General features: G+C 45.1%; 1 protein-coding gene across 1 annotated transcript in view; it reads right to left on the reverse strand.

The window, feature by feature from the left end:
* Positions 1-21970, reverse strand: part of CFAP251 (cilia and flagella associated protein 251) — a 71383-nt gene that overhangs the window by 12533 nt on the left and 36880 nt on the right. Inside the window, exons 10-15 of the mRNA XM_061602565.1 lie at positions 21027-21274; positions 19930-20081; positions 19164-19337; positions 18328-18512; positions 16449-16563; positions 12974-13137 (exon numbers count right to left, since the gene is read on the reverse strand). Coding sequence (XP_061458549.1) covers positions 12974-13137; positions 16449-16563; positions 18328-18512; positions 19164-19337; positions 19930-20081; positions 21027-21274 — 1038 coding nt within the window. The remainder of the gene's footprint in view (positions 1-12973; positions 13138-16448; positions 16564-18327; positions 18513-19163; positions 19338-19929; positions 20082-21026; positions 21275-21970) is intronic.

The raw sequence follows: 21970 nt of genomic DNA on the forward strand, positions 1-21970 counted from the left end.
TGCCAGGCAGCATGTTTGTTTAGGATACTGTACAACCAGCAGTGCAGTCGCAAATTCAGAAGTGCAGGGTTCCTTCATGATAGTCACAGCCATATCCCCTCACAGCCACACCCCCTTCTAAGATTATACAATAATCTAGTCAGGGCTGAATACTGCTTTCTGCTTCTCTATCACTGTCCCCATTTGACTGTTCTTTCTTACTGTCATAGATATTGCTTGAATTACTCGATTCAGTGTCTACACGTTTATCTCCTGCTGCTACCAAACTGCTTGATAATGTAGATAGGATACTATCATCAGGATTCACTGTCTCTTCTGGAGTTACAGAAGTCTCTCCACAACTTGTCTTGGCTTTTTGAAGCAGGAACTAATAAGGGCTTGCTTGAAATTGATGCTCATTGGGACTCTTCTCAGTGGCTAACACATGTCCCTTTCATGCCGATTGGCTCGTAGGACCCTGGGGACATAGGGATCCTGCTGGGACCTGGCTCCAAAAAAAGTAAAGGGTCGAAGACACCCCTGTGTGCATCTGGGTTCATGTGTGCTTTCCTAAGGAAACAACCTCTAGAATCAGAATCTCAGGCTATGCCTACACTACAGCATGGTGTAGTGGTTAGAGTGACGGACTAGGATCTGGGAGTCCAGGGTTCAAATCTCTACTCAGACATGAAACTTTCTGGGTGACCTTGGGCCAGTTGCCATCTCTCAGCCTAACCTACCTTACAGGTTGACTGTGAGGTAAAAATGGAGGGCAAGGGAAGCTCCTTGGAGAAAAAGGTGGAATATAAATGTAATAAATAAATAAATAAAAATAAAATAAAATAAAGGCCAGTATTCGGCACTTGTTAGGCCTCATCTCGAGTACTGCATCCAGTTCTGGACACTGCACTTTAAGAAAGGTGAAAGATGCAGACAAACTGGAATGGGTTCAGAGGAGGGCAACAAGGATGATCAGGGGACTGGAAACAAAGCCCTATGAGGAGAGGCTGAAAGAACTAGGTATACTTAGCCTTGAGAAGAGAAGACTAAGGGGAGATATTACAGCACTCTTTAAATACTTGAAAGGTCGCTACACAGAGGAGGGCCAGGATCTCTTCTCAATCATCCCAGAGTGCAGGCCATGGAATAATGGGCTTGAGTTGCAGGCAGCCACATTTCGATTGAACATCAGGAAAAACTTCCTGGTAGAGCAGTATGACAATGGAATCAATTACTTAGGAAGGTGGTGGGCTCTCCAGCACTGGAGGCATTCAAAAGGCAGCTGGACAGCCACCTGTCAGGGATTATTTAAATTGGATTCCTGCATTGAGCAGGGGATTGGACTCAATGACCTTATAGGCCCCTTCCATGGGGGAGATGTCTCAGTGGGGCAGGGGAGAAAGTAAATACTCCAAATAAACAAGTAGCATCAGCGAACAACTGGACTACCGTTTCTGACATATCTGGTGAGTGAGCGGAGGCAAGGCCTGGTCTCTGCGAAATGTGTACTCTAGATATATACCTCCGTTGTTTCTCAATGTGTAGACCTGCGGTCCATTTATGGGCAGACCTGGCATCCACTCGCCACCGAAACCCTCAATTCCACCCCCAGCTCCCTTCACCCTCTGTAGCCCTTAATTCATTGCACTGCCACTACATTCAACTTCACAGCTCCCTCCATGCACACAGCATCTTCCTAAAAAACAACAACGCTGGATGACATTTCAGGGTCACCATGCATTGCACTCGCTCTCTCTCCTCCCAGCAGAATGGATGGAACCCTTGGGTGCTAAGCGGTGCTGGTATAGCCCACATTTTCTTCGGCCACTGCCCTGTCTCCTGCAGTATGCATGTAATAACGATGGGTTTTATCTCCTTTGCCATTGGCAGAGAAATTTTTAAAATGTTTGCACACCCACATCAGTGTTTTAATCCCCCCCCTTATGGAATAAGAACAGAGTTAGAAAGATCATGAGTTCCTGTTTTGCTGCAACCTTTTGTTTTTGGGCTGACATTTTGCTCTCCAATCACAGCTACACTAAAATCCTGAATACATGAACTGTTTTCTATGGGGCTGGAATCACTTCTCCACCAGGAAGTTTCCTAAATGTCATTCATTGTTAGGATTTCATTCATTGGCTAGAAGCACTGAAATGCAGGAACAGGCTAGTTTCTTACGAAACAAACAAGAATAATATCTATATGTTTTGTGTCTCATCTCACGTTCTACAAGTGCAATGTGCATACTTTAAAAAAAAAAGCTGGGAATTTGCAGATTATGGCTCATCTAAACCATGGTGTTTTTTCTACAGGCAAACCTCAATATAAAGGCATGGCATAGTATGCCTCTGAATATCAGTTGCTGGAAATCACAACTGGGGAGACTGAGTCCTGCTTGGGGGCTTCCCTTTGGGTCATCAGGTTGGCCACTATGGGAAACAAACTGCTAAACTAGGATGGGTCTTTTGTTTGATCCAGAAGCGAGGCTGCTCTGATGTTCTTATGTACAAACTGTGGCTTGTTTTTAATCATGATTTGGCGTTATGCCTGAACCCAACAGCCTTGCTTAACTATGGTTTGTTTGGCCATCCCACCTCAGACACTTCCCAAGCTACAGATGCATGAGGCAAAAACAGCTGAACAACAAACAACGCTTTGGAGAAACAAACCCTTGCTTGTTTGCCCATCTGTCAGAAGATGTGTGGCTTGCTGAACCAGTCTTTGTTAAAACAAAAGGTGGCTTAGTGAATGCAGTGGCTTCCAACATTCCTTCTTGCTTCACCCTCAAACTGCGGCATACATGGTTTGCACACCTGCATTCTGGATGAGGCCATGCCTTCTACAATCGAAACGTTTGATGCTTTTGTATATAATTAAGTTATACTTGGACATTAAATATTGCAGACACACAGAAGATGCCAGAGGAAGCAGTAAAGCACTAATTAGCTCATAAAGCGCCTTCCTCCATAAACAAATTACAAAGGCATTCAAAACTGCCTGGACCCCAGCCAACAATTATAAAGCAGGATCATTTATATTCTACTGCCTTCGTTTAAATCTCGCTCAGGCTGGACCTCCAACTGATTAAGCCTCATAGACGAAGAGTGTGTATGTGCGTGCACATCTGTGAAAGAATATTAATATTACAGCTCTCCCACCACAATCCTATTTAACTCTGCTTGCTCTGATGCTGGTTAGCCGGATGCCTGGCACCAGGTGTTGGGAACCTGTGGCCTTCCAGATGTTGCTGGACTCCACCTCCTATCGTTCCTGACCATTGGCCATGGATGGCTGCAACTGATGTGAGTTGGAGTCCAACAATATATGGGGGGGGGAACCACAGGCAGAGCCTGCCCCAGGCCCGCAGCATCATACTCACCAACATCTCCTGATGCAGGCGGTGTGGGGCTTAACTAGGCCTGCCCAACCCACCTATCTCCCATATCAGCCCATCAGTGTGCATGGCCATGCACTGCACATACTGCCTGCCATCGCCCAAGATGGTGTCAGGGGCATCAATCCCTTAGGGATGCCCCCGCTGCCAACCTGAGTGATGGCAGGCATGTGCAGCACATAAGATGTGAGCACTGATGCTACAGATAGGTGGGGCAGGTGGGCTTATTTAAGCCCACACCACCTGTATCGGGGGATGTTGCCTAGGAGCTCCTGCTCTGCCATCCGCAGCAATGTCAGGTTGCTGGGTCCTGCAACCAGATGCTGGTGTGGATTGTGGAGCACGAGCTCCACCCTCCCAGCATAAGGAGAAGCCCTTTAGTGGCCCCTCTGGCCACAGGGGCCCTGAGCCAGGGCCCAAACTGGCAGCCTGCTGGCACCAGATCTGACCACAGGCTCCCCACTTGTACCCTAAACCAATAGCCCTACTGGTGACAGGTACTTTATCTGAACCACCACTATCACCACAAAAAACACAACACCCAGAATGCCAAGGGATAGCACACACATACACACGCATACAGAGCTGAAAGTAAAATACAATTCCAGCAATGTTTTCAGCTGCCACTCACCCACACAGATGAATAAGCAACCCAAAAAAATGAAGTTCTTATCTCTTAACATGTGTACAAGAGGAGGAATTGATATTTCAATCTGGGGCAGGGTGGCTAGCCATCCTAGCCGTGCCCCCATGCATAGCCCATGCTGACTGCAAGCAGAAGGCCCAGTCTTGTCAAGAGAACATAAGAAGAGCCTGCTGGATCAGGCCAGTGGCCCATCTAGTCCAGCATCCTGTTCTCACAGTGGCCAACCAGGTGCCTGGGGGAAGCCCACAAGCAGGACCCGAGTGCAAGAACACTCTCCCCTCCTGAGGCTTCTGGCAACTGGTTTTCAGAAGCATGCTGCCTCTGACTAGGGTGGCACAGCACAGCCATCATGGCTAGTAGCCATTGATAGCCCTGTCCATGAATTTGTCTAATCTTCTTTTAAAGCCATCCAAGCTGGTGGCCATTACTGCGTCTTGTGGGAGCAAATTCCATAGTTTAACTATGCGCTGAGTAAAGAACTACTTCCTTTTGTCTGTCCTGAATCTTCCAACATTCAGCTTCTTTGGATGTCCACGAGTTCTCGTATTATGAGAGGGGGAGAAGAACTTTTCTCTATCCACTTTCTCAATGCCATGCATAATTTTATACACTTCTATCATGTCTCCTCTGACCCGCCTTTTCTCTAAACTAAAAAGCCCCAAATGCTGCAACCTTTCCTTGTAAGGGAGTCGCTCCATCCCCTTGATCATTCTGGTTGCCCTCTTCTGAACCTTTTCCAACTCTATAATATCCTTTTTGAGATGAGGCGACCAGAACTGTACACAGTATTCCAAATGCAGCCACACCATAGATTTATACAATGGCATTATATCAGCTGTTTTATTTTCAATACCTTTCCTAATTATCCCTAGCATGGAATTTGCCTTTTTCACAGCTGCCGCACACTGGGTCGACATTTTCATCATGCTGTCCACTACAACCCTGAGGTCTCTCTCCTGGTCGGTCACCGCCAGTTCAGACCCCATGAGCATATATGTGAAATTAAGATGTTTTGCTCCAATATGCATAATTTTACACTTGTTTATATTGAATTGCATTTGCCATTTTTCCGCCCATTCACTCAGTTTGGAGAGGTCTTTTTGGAGCTCTTCGCAATTCCTTTTTGTTTTAACAACCCTGAAAAATTTAGTGTCGTCAGCAAACTTGGCCACTTCACTGCTCACTCATAATTCTAGGTCATTAATGAACAAGTTGAAAAGTACAGGTCCCAATACCGATCCTTGAGGGACTCCACTTTCTACAGCCCTCCATTGGGAGAACTGTCCATTTATTCCTACTCTCTGCTTTCTGCTTCTTAACCAATTCCTTATCCACAAGAGGACCTCTCCTCTTATTCCATGACTGCTAAGCTTCCTCAGAAGTCTTTGGTGAGGTACCTTGTCAAACGCTTTTTGAAAGTCTAAGTACACTATGTCCACTGGATCACCTCTATCTATATGCTTGTTGACACTCTCAAAGAATTCTAATAGGTTACTGAGACAGGACTTTCCCTTGCAGAAGCCATGCTGGCTCTGCTTCAGCAAAGCTTGTTCTTCTATGTGCTTAGTTAATCTAGCTTTAATAATACTTTCTACCAGTTTTCCAGGGACAGAAGTTAAGAGAGGAGGAGGAGGAGCTCTGGTGAGGTAAGTAGCTCATCTGCATACTTTCTTTCCCACCAGGCTCGGTGGCGCTCACTGCGAAGGAGAAGGGACTCGGGATTCCTGACCCTGAAAGACTTGGGAGACAGCTGACCAAGAGAGGAGGAGGAGCTCTGGTGAGGTAAGCAGCTCATCTGCATACTTTCTTTCCCACCAGGCTCAGCAGCGTGCGCCTGACAGGGGCACGCGAATTAAACACACAGACACACACACACAAACTACAATCCGTTCAACTAATTCCTGGCACTGACAACAGGAATATCAAGACTGCCACTGACAACAGGAATAGTAAACAACAAACAGAAATATGGAGGGGGATCAATCAGTTGTTGTCACCTGCAAGGTGTGTGCTATGTTCGTCTTCTTGACAGAAACCATCTGCGATTACACTTGCAGCAAGTGCAGATTGGTGGTGCTCCTAGAAGAAAAGGTCAGGGGGCTGCAGCAACACATCGACACCCTGCAACTTATCAGAGAAGATGAGGACTTCCTCGATAGAACACAAGAGGAATTAAGGAAGAAAGCGACAAGGAAGAAGAGGACTGCAACAGCAACAAATCCCCATGGAGGACTGTCACTGTAAGGGCAAGGAAAAACAGGAGGGATTCAGAACTGCTGCAACTTTCAGCGTCTCTCGGCAGACAGCACCTCTGAAGAGCCTCAACAAACTCACCTGCATCAAGAGCCACTGGCTGCAAAGGAAGACTCCACACCCCAGAAGAAGGAAGCTGATGCAACCACTGCTCGTGGCAAAAAGAGGAGGGTGCTGGTGGTTGGAGACTCATTGCTCAGGGGGGTAGAGGCACCGGTATGCCAGCCGGACAAAATGAATCGGGAAGTCTGTTGTCTCCCTGGGGCACGCATCCGGGACGTCACTGACAACCTGCCGAGGCTCATTGGGAACCAAGATAGGTACCCCTTTCTCCTCATCCATGTGGGCACAAACGACACGGCCAGAAACACCTTGGAACAGATCACCTCAGACTATGAGGCTCTGGGTAGAAAGGTCAAGGATTTGGGGGCGCAGGTGGTCTTCTTGTCAATTCTTCCCGTGAAGGATAGAGGACTACAAAGGGAAAGGAAGATACTGCAGGTCAACGACGGGTTACGCAGATGGTGTCGACGGGAGAGGTTTGGATTCTGGGACCATGGTCTAAGCTTCTTGGAGGGGGAACTGTTGGCAAGAGATGGGCTGCACCTCACGAGGACTGGGAAGAATCTCTTTGGCAGAAGTATGGCAAAACTCATCAAGAGGGCTTTAAACTAAAGCCTCTGGGGGATGGAGATGATAGCTTAAATACCGATCCAAAGACAGTGGGTTGTAAACGCAAGGATTTGAAGGGTACACGAGACACTGGGAGAGAGAAAGGGATGCACGGCAAAGCTCACGGTATATTAACGGAGGAATCCAGTCAGGACAAAAGAGACTTCTGCTGTCTATATACCAACGCGCGGAGCTTGGGAAACAAGCAAGAGGAGCTTGAAGTCTTACTGCATCAAGGCAAATATGACTTTATAGGGATAACAGAGACTTGGTGGGATGACTCCCATGATTGGAATATAGCCATTCAAGGATATAAACTCTACAGAAAGAATAGAAGCAACAGAAAAAGAGGAAGAGTAGCGTTATACGTCAAAGACAAATACACCTCTATGGAAATCCAAGAGAGCGAACAGAGTGGTCCAGTAGAGACCATTTGGGTAAAAATAAATGGAGAAACAAATAAAACCAACATGGTAGTAGGTGTCTACTACAGACCCCCTGGCCAAGAAGAGGTGGTAGACGAGGCCTTTCTCAAACAAATCTCTGAAATCTCAAGGAGGCAAGAAGTAGTAGTGATGGGGGACTTCAGCTACCCGGATATCTGCTGGGAGACAAACTCTGCGAAGCACAAAGCCTCCAACAAATTCCTGATGGGCCTTGCTGATAATTTCCTCTTTCAAAAAGTAGAAGAAGGAACAAGGGGATCGGCAATCATGGACCTGATCTTAACTAACAGGGACGAATTGGTCACGGGAATTAAAGCGGCCAGTACCTTGGCGGAAAGTGACGACGTAATGCTGGAATTCATGATTCTGGGGAAAGGCAAAGAAGAATATAGTCAAATATGGACCTTGGATTTCAGGAAAGCCGATTTTAGCAAGCTCAGGGAAATGATGGCTAGGATCCCGTGGCTAGATAGACTAAAGAAAAAAGGAGCCCAAGAAGCGTGGGAGTTCATGAAGAATGTATTACAAAAAGCGCAATCACTAACAATTCCAAAGAGGAAGAAAAATGGAAGACATCGGAAAAATCCAATGTGGCTACACGGAAGACTGGTGGAGGAGGTAAAAATAAAAAAGAGCATGTATAAAGAATGGAAGGAAGGACGCATCACCAAGGAAGAGTACCGACGAGCGGCTCGGGCTTGCAGGAATAGCGTAAGGAAAGCTAAAACCCAGAATGAGCTGAGGCTGGCGAGGGAAGCGAGGAACAACAAAAAGGGGTTTTTCAGGTATGTTCGAAGCAAGAGAAAGACCAAGGAAATGGTGGGACTGCTGCTCAATGAGGATGGAAAAATGTCGACAGATAACAAGGAAAAGGCAGAACTGCTCAACGCCTGTTTTGCCTCTGTTTTCTCCCAAAAAGGGAACAGCGTGCAACCTTGCATCGGTAGCAATCTCGGTAAGGGGTCAGGATTGCAGTTCAAGATTGATAAGGAGATAGTCAGGAAATATCTAGTTAACCTAAATGAGTTCAAATCTCCAGGGCCTGATGAACTGCATCCCAGAGTATTGAAGGAACTTGCTGATGTACTCTCGGAACCTCTTGCCATCATCTTTGAGAAATCCTGGAGAACGGGAGGATTGGAGATGGGCAAACGTTGTCCCGCTCTTTAAAAAGGGTAAAAAAGAAGATCCGGGGAATTACAGGCCGGTCAGTCTGACTTCAATACCGGGAAAGATATTAGAACAGATAATAAAAGAGTCCATTGGCAACTATCTAGATGACAATGCTGTGATTAGTAGGAGCCAGCATGGGTTTGTCAAGAAAAAATCCTGTCAAACTAATCTTATCTCTTTTTTTGATCGGGTCACTAGCTTAGTAGATGGTGGAAATGCTGTAGATGTCATCTATCTAGATTTCAGCAAAGCGTTTGACAAAGTCCCCCACGACCTTTTGATTAGCAAACTGGTCAAATGCGGACTAGATGGAAATACTTTCAGGTGGATTCACAACTGGTTGGAAAACCGTACTCAAAGAGTGGTCGTCGGTGGCTCTGCTTCGGACTGGAAGGAGGTTTCGAGTGGAGTGCCACAGGGTTCTGTCCTGGGGCCGATACTCTTCAACATTTTTATCAATGACTTAGATGATGGGGTGGAGGTAAACCTTATGAAGTTTGCGGATGATACAAAACTGGGAGGGATAGCTAACACAATGGAAGACAGGAATAAAATCCAAAGGGACCTGGATAGACTAGAAAATTGGGCTGAAATTAATAAAATGAAATTCAATAAAGACAAATGGAACATTCTGCATTTAGGCCACAAAAACAAAATGCATGGGTACAGGATGGGAAATACCCAGCTTAGCAGTAGTGCGTGTGAGAAGGACCTTGGAATTGTAGCGGATCGCAAATTGAACATGACCCAGCAGTGTGATGCTGCGCCAAAAAAGGCAAATGCGGTTTTGGGCTGCATAAACAGAGCTATAGTTTCCAGGTCGAGGGAAGTAATAGTCCCACTATATTCTGCATTAGTCAGGCCTCATCTGGAATACTGTGTTCAGTTCTGGGCACCTCATTTTAAGAAAAATATAGACAAGTTAGAGCGGGTTCAGAAGAGGGCGACGAGGATGATAGCCGGTATGGAGAACAAGTCTTATGAGGAAAGGTTGAAGGAATTTGGCATGTTCAGTCTGGTGAAGAGAAGGCTGAGGGGTGACATGATTGCACTCTTTAAGTACCTGAAGGGCTGTCACATAGAGGAGGGTACAGATTTGTTCTCTGCTGCCCCAGAGGGTAGGACTAGGTCTAATGGTTTTAAGTTGCAGGAGCGTAGATTCAGACTGGACATTAGAAGGAACTTCTTGACAGTAAGGGCAGTTCGGCAATGGAACCGACTGCCTAGGGAGGTGGTGGGATCCCCTTTGCTGGATGTCTTCAAGCAGAGGCTGGACAGCTATCTGCGGGAGATGCTGTATTTTTATGCTATTTTATGTTCACCGCCCAGAGAGCTATTGCTAGTCGGGCGGTATATAAATTTAATAAATAATAATAAATAATAAATAATAATAATAATAGCTGTGGATTTCCTGCTGTGAGCAGGGGTTTGGACTCGATGGCCTACAAGGCCCCTTCCAACTCTATGATTCTATGATTCTAACTGGCCTGTAATTTCCGGGATCCCCTCTGGATCCCTTTTTGAATATTGGCGTTACATTTGCCACTTTCCAGTCCTCAGGCACGGAGGAGGACCTGAGGGACAAGTTACATATTTTAGTTAGCAGATCAGCAATTTCACATTTGAGTTCTTTGAGAACTCTCGGGTGGATGCCATCTGGGCCTGGTGATTTGTCAGTTTTTATATTGTCCATTAAGCCTAGAACTTCCTCTCTCGTTACCACTATTTGTCTCAGTTCCTCAAAATCCCTTCCTGCAAATGTTAGTTCAGGTTCAGGGATCTCCCTATATCTTCCACTGTGAAGACAGATGCAAAGAATTCATTTAGCTTCTCTGCAATCTCCTTATCGTTCTTTAGTACACCTTTGACTCCCTTATCATCCAAGGGTCCAATCGCCTCCCTAGATGGTCTCCTGCTTTGAATGTATTTATAGAATTTTTTGTTGTTGGTTTTTATGTTCTCAGCAATGTGCTCCTCAAATTCTTTTTCAGCATCCCTTATTGTCTTCTTGCATTTCTTTTGCCAGAGTTTGTGTTCTTTTTTATTTTCTTCATTCGGACAAGACTTCCATTTTCTGAAGGAAGGCTTTTTGCCTCTAAGAGCTTCCTTGACTTTGCTTGTTAACCATGCTGGCATCTTCTTGGCCCTGGCGGTACCTTTTCTGATCTGCGGTATGCACTCCAGTTGAGCTTCTAATATAGTGTTTTTAAACAACTTCCAAGCATTTTCGAGTGATGTGACCCTCTGGAATTTGTTTTTCAGCAATCCCCTCATTTTTGTGAAGTTTCCTCTTTTGAAGTCAAATGTGACCATGTTGGATTTTCTTGGCAATTGGCCATTTACATGTATGTTTAATTTAATAGCACTATGGTCACTGTTCCCAATCGGTTCAACAACACTTACATCTCGCACCAGGTCCCGGTCCCCACTGAGGATTAAGTCCAGGGTTGCCATCCCTCTGGTTGGTTCCATGACTAACTGGTCTAGGGAATAGTCATTTAGAATATCTAGAAATTTTGCTTCTTTGTCATGACTGGAACACATATGTGGCCAGTCTATGTCTGGGTAGTTGAAGTCACCCATTACTACCACTTTTCCTAGTCTGGATGCTTCCTCAATTTCATATCCCATCTCCAGGTCTCCCTGAGCATTTTGATCAGGGGGACGATAGATTGTTCCCAGTATTAAATCCCTCCTGGGGCATGGTGTCACCACCCACAACGATTCTGTGGAGGAGTCTGCCTCTTTGGGGGTTTCGAGCTTGCTGGATTCAATGCCTTCTTTCACGTATAGAGCGACTCCGCCACCAATACGTCCTTCCCTGTCCTTCCGATATAGTTTATATCCAGGGATAACCGTATCGCACTGGTTTTCTCCATTCCACCAGGTCTCCGTTATGCTCACTATATCAATGCTCTTCTCTATGACCAAGCACTCCAGTTCTCCCATCTTGGTTCGGAGGCTCCTAGCATTAGCGTACAGGCACTTGTAAGCAGTGTCTCTCTTCAAGTGTCTTTGACACTTGTGGTTTGGCCTGTGGTAATTTTGCCCTTCTGAATTGATATCCTGTGCCCCTGCTCTCAAAATGCCTACTTCTAGGCCTACCCCTTTTAAAATTTCATCATTTCTTTGGTCTTTATCCCAGGGGGGAGGTTTACTCCGAACCGGACCTTCCTCGGCTCCTGTCGGGTTTCCCCCCTCAGTCAGTTTAAAAGCTGCTCTGCCACCTTTTTAATTTTAAGTGCCAGCAGTCTGGTTCCATTCTGGCCCGGCTTGTCCCAAGGCATGAAGAAAAATGTATTGGGTACTACAGCAGGGAGCCCATGGCCCTCCTCCAACTGTTGTAGGACTCCTCCAATTCCCATCGGCCCCAGCCAGCGCGGCCAATGGTCTGAGATGATAGGAGCTGCAGTTCAGCAACATCCGGAGGGCCACAAGTTTCTCTGAGCGAGACTCTAGGGGCCAACTACCCTAACTGACTCTCAGGAAGATGAAGCCCTCCTACCTGAGATGCATTTCAGAGGGAAATGACCCTGGAACCTCCCGCATGCTAAACACACACTCTGACCCTCGCCCACCCCGAGTTACAGCTCCTCCTCTAAGAAATTTGTTTTTAAAAGGATCAGCCTCCACGTAGAGACTTGGTGAGTGGCTACAGAAGCAGGACATTTCAAAGCTGGCTCCACCAGGCAAGGCACAGCCCCTCCTCATCCCAGACGGCAGGATTTGATCCCACAATCCCCACCTTACAAGGTCATTATCCATTAGGCCATTAAGGGTTGCTTTCGGTCAGTGGAGCTGGTTCAAGATGTTTTGCTGCCTGAGGCGGCTGTCTCACTTTGCTGGCGCTGTCTCTCAAGCAGTTTGGGACAAGGTCTTTTATACATTCTCAAGAGCGCTCTCACTTTAGGGAGGGGCAAATGCGTCCATTTCAGTTTCTCATTTTTCCAAAGTTAATTTCAGTTCACCACATTTCCACATCAATTTGCTTTTTTAAAAAAAAAAAATCTTCAATATATTAGTCTAAATTGCTCCTATTATGCATGTTTTTGTATGTGATTTTGCCTAAAATACACATTTTTGCAAAGCAATTTCCTCTAATATAATGCATTTTTGTATGTTATTTTCATTCATGCATGTATTTTAACATACACTCCACCCTAGTATATACATTCTTATATACATTATTTGGCTGGAGATGGGACTGCATTGCAAAATTCGGATATGTGTGAATTTTGAAGGATGGCTGAGTTTCAATAATTTGAATTAGGCAGGCTGGCCCTTAAATCCAAATGGAATTTAATTTCTTCCCCACTGCTGGTCCCAGAGTTCAAGGGTTTTCTTTGCAATCCAACCTTGCTGGCAATCCCAGTGCTGATATGGAGGAGAGAAAGCTCTGCCACAACTTACATTAAATTAATGTCCCATTTCATCACCGTGAAGTCATTGCCCCCTGCCGTGAAGAGGTGGCACCCATCGCAGGAGCAGACAAAGTTGACAACGCCTTCCGGGTGGCAAATGAAAGCTGAGGACTTGTGCGGGTTCCCATCAATAGGCAACACTTGCAGGCCAACCTAGGGAGACAGAGAACCTGACATGAGTCCTTGGGCAGACTTACCTAGTCTGCCTCCCACAGTCTAGTGTGTCCATCAGGGATGGAGACCCTGTTAGGGATGGGATCCATTGGCCAGTTCTGGTTCCAAAGTATTCTGTTGACCAGAGCTTGGAAAAGTTACTTTTTTTTAACTACAACTCCCATCAGCCCCAGCCAGCATGGCCACTGGATTGGGCTGATGGGAGTTGTAGTTCAACCAAGCTCTGCCAGTGCTGACCTTACAGGCCAGCATTGATTCACGTTCGTTCTTTGTCTGCTGGCCCCTGCTTTTACCAATCCTTTTTTTCTCCTTGCAAAAAATATTGATATTAATATTGATGGTTTTAAGGGAAATATCAATAATTTTAAAGGAAATTTTGAAATTCTGAAAGGAAATATCAATATTTTGAAAGGAAATATTGGTAAAATTATCATTCTTAATATCAATATTTTATAGGCAGGGTTTTTTTTTTTTTTTTTCAATAATTTTTATTCAGATTTTCATAAAACATACAAGACAAAATCATAAAACATTCAAAGACAAAAAACAAAATCAAAAATAGTTAAACAAAAAGAAAAAAAGAAAAAAAAAAACAAAAATAAAAAATAAAGAGTAAAATATTGACTTCCCATTTGTCAAAGATCAAATCAGTTATAAGTCTATAATATATAACAATCCTGTCTCTTAAGTCATATTATAAAATCACTTTCCTCCAGTAGTTATCTTACTTAATCATCAAATCTCATAAACATTACTTTATTCTTTCCACAAAAAGTCAAAGAGAGGTTTCAATTCTTTAAGAAATATATCTATCAATTTTTTTTCCAGATAAGCATATCGATTAATCCATCTCATTACTAATTATGATAATCTTATTGTCATAACCATAGTCAAAATAAACATTTCAATTAATCCATCACATCAGAATCTGTTAGGTTCAATAATTTCAGTAGCCATTGTTCTATTATCCCTATTAGTTCCATTTTCCATCTTCCATCTTCAGTAGTCTTGTTAAGTCCAGTAATTTCAGTATCCAATCTTCCATTATCAGTATTCCATAATAATCTTGCTGTCAAAGCCATAGTCATATAGTAAGAGTCTGATGGGAATTACCTCTATCCCAAATATTTTCTTGCCATCCATTCTGAATAGGTTGCTGAAATACTGCTGTAAAATCATATCTCTGTTCTTTTTTTCAAAATACACTGGGTCATCTCTTGAAAGTTTTTCCATTGTCACATGGCTGCAGTTAATTCCATAGATTTTCTCTATATTGGGCTCCATCACATCATTCCAGTCCAGAAGATTATCCATGCCATTGATAACTTTATCTCTAGAATCTTCATTAATTTCTTCAGAGATAACATTGAGTTCCAAACAATAGATTTTATTTCTAAAGTCCATAGACTCCAAATCTTGTTCCTGTTCCACGTTTGTTCCAATCTCCGGGATCTCCTCTCTCACAGGGACCCCTGTTCCAGTCTCCAGGGTCTCCTCTCTCACAGGGACCCCTGTTCCAGTCTCCAGGGTCTCCTCTCTCACAAGGACTTTTATGTCTTTAATCTCCTGTGTCTCCAAACAATAAATTTTGTTTCTAAAGTCCATAGACTCCAAATCTTTTTCCTGTTCCACGTTTGTTCCAATCTCCGGGGTCTCCTCTCTCACAGGGACCCCTTCCAGGGTCACCTCTCTCACAGGGACCCCTATATCTTTAATCTCCTGCTTCATTTTACTCAATTCAATTTTCAGCTCCTTACAACCCTGTCGCAGGTTTTGTTTCGTTATCTCAATCTCATCCATTATTTTCTGAAACATAGTTATTTCCAGCTTCTCAGCCACTTTCTTAATTGCCATTTTAAAAGAAAAATATAGGAAAACCACTTCTTATTTCAGCAACAATTGGGTTAATACTCCAAACTTGGTGACATCACAGTATAAACAGAGCAGACAGCCTTATCTCTCCATGCTAAAGTAAACAAAATGCAGTTCCCAGGATCGAAACAATTAATGGCGGTCGTCAGAAAACAGATTCGTCAAAATAAAATAAACCAAAAAGAGAGTAGTCTCAGACAATATAATATTCTTCAAAATAAAAATCTGGAATAGAAATCCCTCTTCTGTGTATATCTTTAGAATGCAAATCCAGGACAGCTTTTTGCAACAAAAACAGAGATAAGCTATTAATTAGTGAGTAGCAGAGAGAAGTTATGGCTCCCCAGTGAGATGTCAAAAACCGATCAATCTGGCAAATCTCTTTTAAACAGCAACAATTTAAGTCAAGTAAAAGAAAAATATAGAAAGAAGGGTGCTTGCCTGTTAGTGCGTTCTCTCTTAGAAGATAAGATGAACGTTCGCTTTTCCAGATAGAGCTTGTTGTTAAAAATCCGTCCCACCTTCGTCGGCTGGACCTCGTCCCATAAATTAATGAGATCTGGTCGTCCCAACAAAAATAGGCTTTGAGGTTAATCTCTTCGTTTCTCCCTACCCGGGAGAAGTTTAATCAGTCAAAAAAAGAAAAAATCTGACTGATATATCTGAATAAGCTTCTTTTGAGGCAGGAGCCCGTCTCAAAAGCAGGCACAGGCTAAGTCACCCTTCCCGGAAGTCCTATAGGCAGGGTTTTTGTATAAAAAATACATTTTTATAAATAGCTGCAGAAAATCACTACATAAAAATCCAATCCGCAATGACAGAGAACAAGTGAATGAATAGAAAATTCGGTACAAAATCTGAATTGGGTGGAATTCTAGCATATCTCTACCAGTGGCCCAATAGATATTGGCCCACCAACTCCCATCATCCCTGATCCCACTGGCCATGCTAGCTGGGAACTATGGGAGGTGGAGTCCATCAACATCTGGAGGGCCACAGGTTCCCGCATCGCTCCAGATATATTGCGCAAGAAGGCCTCTGTGAGGAATATAACCCAGAGGCCTAGTAAGGAAAGCCAGACTAGCATTCTTGCTGCTTCTGATTGGCCCTCTGCTAGTAGCCTAGCACAGCGAAGCACATCCAGCCACTAAAAGGAGAGTCAGTGTCATGTAACACTAGACAACAGCCAGCAGATTCAGCTTTGAAAAGGGAAGAGACTCTTAGTGCAGGGAGAACTTGGAATGTCAGAATGATGTTCTTGGCACCCCCCAGGTATTCTTCATTTGTCACCAGTGCTGGTGTCAAGGCCCACCCCCCACCCCCAATTTTCAGGATGTGGGGGAGAAACACAGAGCTGGCAACCTGTCCCAGGCATCGAAGTGACTAGCAATGGGACCGGCCCAAAGACCTCCACCTGCCTTGTCATTGGTAATGTACGCCAGATACCGCCTCTGAGGATCATGACCCTCTGCTACTGGAAGGACTAGAATCTTCTCCAGGGGCGAGCCATACGTTGGTCCCAGGACAGTCTTTCTAAATTAAACAAAGCAACAACAGCAGCATGTGAGCATCTGACTTGTAACAGATTAATCCAGGGATGATGCCAAAAAATAGTGAAGGATAGCTAGCCTTCTCCTCCCCCCCCCACAAATATATTTCCCACTGCCCCATTCAACCACCCCAGCTTTCAGTCATATGGACTGCCTTCAAGTTGATCCCAGCTTATGGCTACCGTATGAATAGGGATTTCATGGTAAGCAATATTCGGAGGGGGTTTACCACTGCCTCCCTCTGAGGCCAGTCCTCCCCAGCTGGCTAGGGCCTGCTCAGCTTGCACAAGCCAGCCCCTTCCTTATCTGCAACTGCCAACTAGGGGGCAACTGGGCTCCTTGGGACTATGCAGCTTGCCCACGGCTGCACAGGTGGCAGGGCACGTAACCCCTGAGCCACTCACTGTGGGGGTGATCTTTAGCTGGCCCTTGACACCCAGGAGACACGAGCGGGGATTTGAACTCACAGACTCTGGACTCCCAGCCAGGCTCTCCTCCCCACTGTGCTGTCATATACTGTATAGGAAGATCCTGTATTGCAGGCGTGGGGAACTTGTGGCCCTCCAGATGTGGCTGAACTGCAATTCCCATCATCCCTGCCCATTGGCCATGCTTGCTGGGGCTGATGGGAGTTGTAGTTCAGCAAAATCTGGAGGGCCAAAGGTTCCTCACACCTGCTGTATAGCATTCATAGATTACATTCTTTCCACCCCTTCATTCCCCCCAGACTAATTTATCAGGGGTAGCCCCTGGGTTAACTATTATTTTAAATAGTCATGAATGTGCATACTTGGGTATAGAATGAGTTTTTTGGAGACAGCTTAAGTTAACTAACAATTTAATAAACATAAGCTACAACTCCTGGTTGGAAGGAAAGAGTAGGCAAACTTTAATATTCTGTTTTTCATTCCGTGTTACAGTAACACAGCAACACTAGTACAGCCTCCATAAAAAATTAAAGATGTGCTCTTAACTTGCCTCCCCACTGATAAAAACAGGGTTCTACTGATCAGCCAGCTGAAACTTCAGCTGTTAAATTACCATTTAAAGCTTACAGCCCTATTTATATAATCTCCCCATAGTGGAGTGGGAATCTAGTGCAGGGCTGGGGAATCTGTGGCCTTCCAGATGTTGCTGGACTCCAAACTCCCAGCAGCATGGCCAATAGTGAGGGAGATGATGGGACATAGGTTCCCCAGACCTGGTCTAGTGGGTCAGGTACTAGGGTCCATAGGAGAGCGAGATGTCAGGCCAATGGGTCCAGAAGCAAGCAGAGCAGCCAAGGAAGGGTCATGTTTCAGAAGTGCTCAGATGGCCCAGAGATAGATATTGTAGCCCAAGAGTGGCAGGAAGTCAAGAAGGATACAACTGAGCGAAAGGGGCTGCCAAGCTCAGCCAAGAAGGGTCTTCTGTAGCTCAGGAGGAGGGGCAAACTCTTAAGTGGGGGGCTTTATAAAGCCAGGTGGATTGGGATTGGTCATTAGGAATCAGCTGACTGAGTCCTTGGTCATGTGGCAGGGCTGGTACTGTAGCCTAGGTGGCGCCATTGCAGCACAGAGCTCAGTCTGTAAGGCTTGCGATTGAACAGTGAATTGCACAGAAGGTCACATGTTGGACTCTGGTTGCTGGGAGTTTCAGTTTGAAATGCACACACAGGCACGGCACTTACAGAGAGAGAGCAGTGGGTTAATTATAGACAAAAGCATGGACATCGGGGGGGAAATAAGCCACAGATTTACCAGGTTACCTGCACAACTTGGTTGTTACATTATACATCTTCATTTTGTATTGATCGTTGGCAGTGAGGAAGAAATATTCCGTTGTGAGAGGGGGATACCAGGTGATGAACTTGGGGATGGCATGTTGCTCAATGCGGTCCCTTCGGATGACTACCAGCTCATTCTTTACACTCCTCTCCAGGTCATATTCCACCTGGAACCAAAGTAACACAGACCCAGCAATGGGCTGGTTCATACATCCGTGTACATCGACTGGGTTCTCTGGAGCTGAACATGAGAAACACACTCCACTGGGGGGGAATTGTGTTAGAAGTAAGGATGGGGGAGAAATTTGATTCAGCTCATATTTAAAGGTGAATCTACCAAATTTTTACTTTCCAAAATGCTATGCAAACTGAAACACAGCCAACCTTCAAAATGCACACTTCTCTAAATTTTGCAAGGCGGTTCTTTGGCCAAGTAACGTGTTAAAAAATGCATTTACCAAGGTAAAGTGCAGAGCTTGGAAAAGTTACTTTTTTGAACTACAACTCCCATCAGCCCAATCCAGTGGCCATGCTGGATGGGGCTGATGGGAGTTGTAGTTTAAAAAAGTAACTTTTCCAAGCGCTGGGAAGTGTGCATAAAAATACGTATTAGTGAAAATAACATACAAAGATGCAATACATTAGGAGGAAAATGAATATAAGGGAAAATATGCTTTGCAGAAATGTGTATATTAGGTAAAATTGCGTACCAAAAATGTGTATACTTTCAAGACCGGAGCCAAGCAGTAAGCTGTGAGCAGGCATTTATCCCTGTCGCCCAACATAAGCATAACCTGTGCCCTGATCATTGCACCTACCAAGAGCCGGTCTTCTCCCAGAGTTAAGAGCCAAGGTTCGTTGCTGTCTAAGTGCACCCCAAAGAGGATGGTGCGGATGGGCTTGTAGTGGGAGTGCAGCGCTGCCAGGCGCTCCCAGATTTTCTCCCCTTCTACATCCATTTTTGTGTAAAGGTTCAATGAAATGTTTTCATCCTGACAGACAATTAAAAAAAATCAGTTGGCATCAATTAATCTTCTCTTTCTCCTCCCCCCTGTTTTTTCCCCTTCTTTGTTTCATTGCCACTGTGAACAGAATAGCAGATATAATGTTGGACAGATGAAGCTGCTTGGCCCACCTAGCTCAGTACTGTCTGCACTGACTGGCAGCGGCTCTCCAGGTTTCAAGCAGAGTCATCCTGGAGATGCCTGGCATTGGACCTGGGGCATTCTGCACGCAAAGCAGGTGTACTGCCTACTGAGCTATATGGCCCATCCAGGCTTAGTATGGAGAGGTCTGGCTTCAAGTCCTCTCTGGGCCATAAAACTCACTGTGTGACTTTGGGTCAGTCGTACCTTAATTTAGGACTGTTCTTAACTTAGGATTGTTCTAAAATGGGAGCAGGGGGAGAAAGAACCATATAGTGCACTCTGAGCGCCTTGGAGAAAGGTCAGGATTGTAAATGTCTATATGTAAAATACTATATTTCCAAAAGCAGATTGCCCTGAACTGCATCTGTGCTGTGGACAGCCCATGCTTCCCTAGGAACTGTGACTGATATTATTGGGGGGGGGGTGGAGTACTCACTGCAGTGGCAAGATACTGGGAGTTATGAGAGAAGCTCATGAGGGTGACAGGGCTGCTTGAGTATTGGAAAGGCTCTGGACAGTCGCTTTCCAAGGAGATCGAATCCAGAATGTAAACACTTCCATCAGTGAATCCGGCTGCCAATAATGAACCTAAAAGGGACATTGGGCATATAGTTGTTCCACAAGCCTCACACCTCAGCAGGATTATCTAAGGCAAGCTTCTCCAACCTGGTGTCCTCCAGATGTTTTGGACTATAACTTTTATTGGCTCTGTAGTGCTGGCTGGGATTGAGGGGAGCTGTAATCCAAAACATCTGGAGGGGACAAAGTTGGCGAAGGTTGATCTAACGGGACTTTCACACCAGGACAAGATCCTTCCAAAGTGATAACGCAGATGTGATTTCTGTCCAGCAACTTTAATTAAAAACTTCCTTGCAACTTCTGCTTCCAATTGCTTTATGTTCAGCACATAGAGCCATTACCAACGAATTGGCTCTTTTTCCCTCCAGAGGAAACAGACTAATTAATGGGCAATTCATCAGTCATGCTGAATAGGAAGCAGTTAGAGGGAGAAGCCACAAGAAGGAAGCTTCTAATTAAAGGCACAATAGCCCCCAAAAGTTCAATAGGCTGGCACGACAAATGCATTTCATTTTTATTTTTTTAACTCCTGCAAATCAGGTTTGAAAAGTGATGCGAGGACAACACAAAAAAGTGCCAGAAAGCAGCTAGCTGGCAATAATGTTGTCTGGATTCTCTGTGAAATGCGAGTTAAAAGGATTGCAATTCTTGACAAAACTGCTGGCATGGAAGCAATCAGAACAAAAATTACTTGCCAGCGATTGAGCCTTTTCGTTAGAATGATCCTCAGAAAGAGGCTTCTGATCATGCCAAAAGAGCCAGTGTGATTTTGAGGATCCAGAATGATGTAGCTTTGGAACTAGCACTGCTTTAACCTGTATACATGTAAATAATTATTATGAATGCATAATTGGAATCCAATGCTGCGTTTACTTCAAAGGAAATGAGCCCCCCCCAAAAAATGTACCCCAACCAACTTCCTAATACCCAGGAAGAAGGAGCACAAGTCCATACCGTCATGGTTATAGCAGAGGCTCCGGATACTTTCACCCTTGAAGATCCGGCTAACGAGGTATTTATTGATCTTGTAGTTCCACACTTTCAGGAGCCCACAGAAACTCCCCTTGGCCATGAGAGGTTTGCTTGGGTGGCAGGTGATGGCATGGACGGCATATTTGGGCTCTTCCAAGCATTTGCTGATTTTCATCCCTTCTGTCTTGACATGGATCACCAACGCGTCTGACGTAGCGAGGATAAAATTCCTATGCCATGAAAAAGAAACAGAATTTTGATACCGGTGTCTTAAATATATACAGGGCTGGCGTCAAGGATCGGTACGGTTGGGCATCCGCCAAGGGCCCATGCCCCAGCAGGGGACCCACTGACAAGGGTCCCTGGACCGACTCCTCCTCTTCCCCATTGCAAACTTCTTGCTTGATCATCTGCCTCACTTTAGCCGAGACAATGGGAGCAGTGAGAGGGAGCAGCAGTGGGCACCACTGCCTGGTTTGCTCATTGGCTCTCTGCAGAGCAAGCAGACAGGTGGCAGCAACGAGGAGGAAAAAAGAGGAGCAGGAGCATCTGGTGACCATGGTGGCAAGAAGTCTGGTGAGTGGATGGAAGGGCCCCCTGCAGAGGATACCTTGACTAAGGGGCCACCCAACACTGGAACCGTCCTTCAAAACCCATCTTTTCCATGGAGCCTTTAGCGCTACCTCCTAATCCCCATCCAGCACTGCAGCTGAGGCCATGGATGTGTAACTGAAATCAACTTACATGCCCCCCTGTCCCCCCTATCTTCACTCCCCACCTCACCCTTCTCCGGTTCTTCCCCTTTTGTCAATTTTAAATTTCAAGTCCTCTGGGCCAGAGACCTATCCTCTTATTTCCCACAGACGGCAGAAACCCTAACCACAAATAAGGTGGCAGGCTGCCTTAAGGGACAACTTTTGGGGACA

This window comes from Rhineura floridana, chromosome 19, assembly GCF_030035675.1.
Source record: "Rhineura floridana isolate rRhiFlo1 chromosome 19, rRhiFlo1.hap2, whole genome shotgun sequence".
NCBI classification, from domain to species: domain Eukaryota; kingdom Metazoa; phylum Chordata; class Lepidosauria; order Squamata; family Rhineuridae; genus Rhineura; species Rhineura floridana.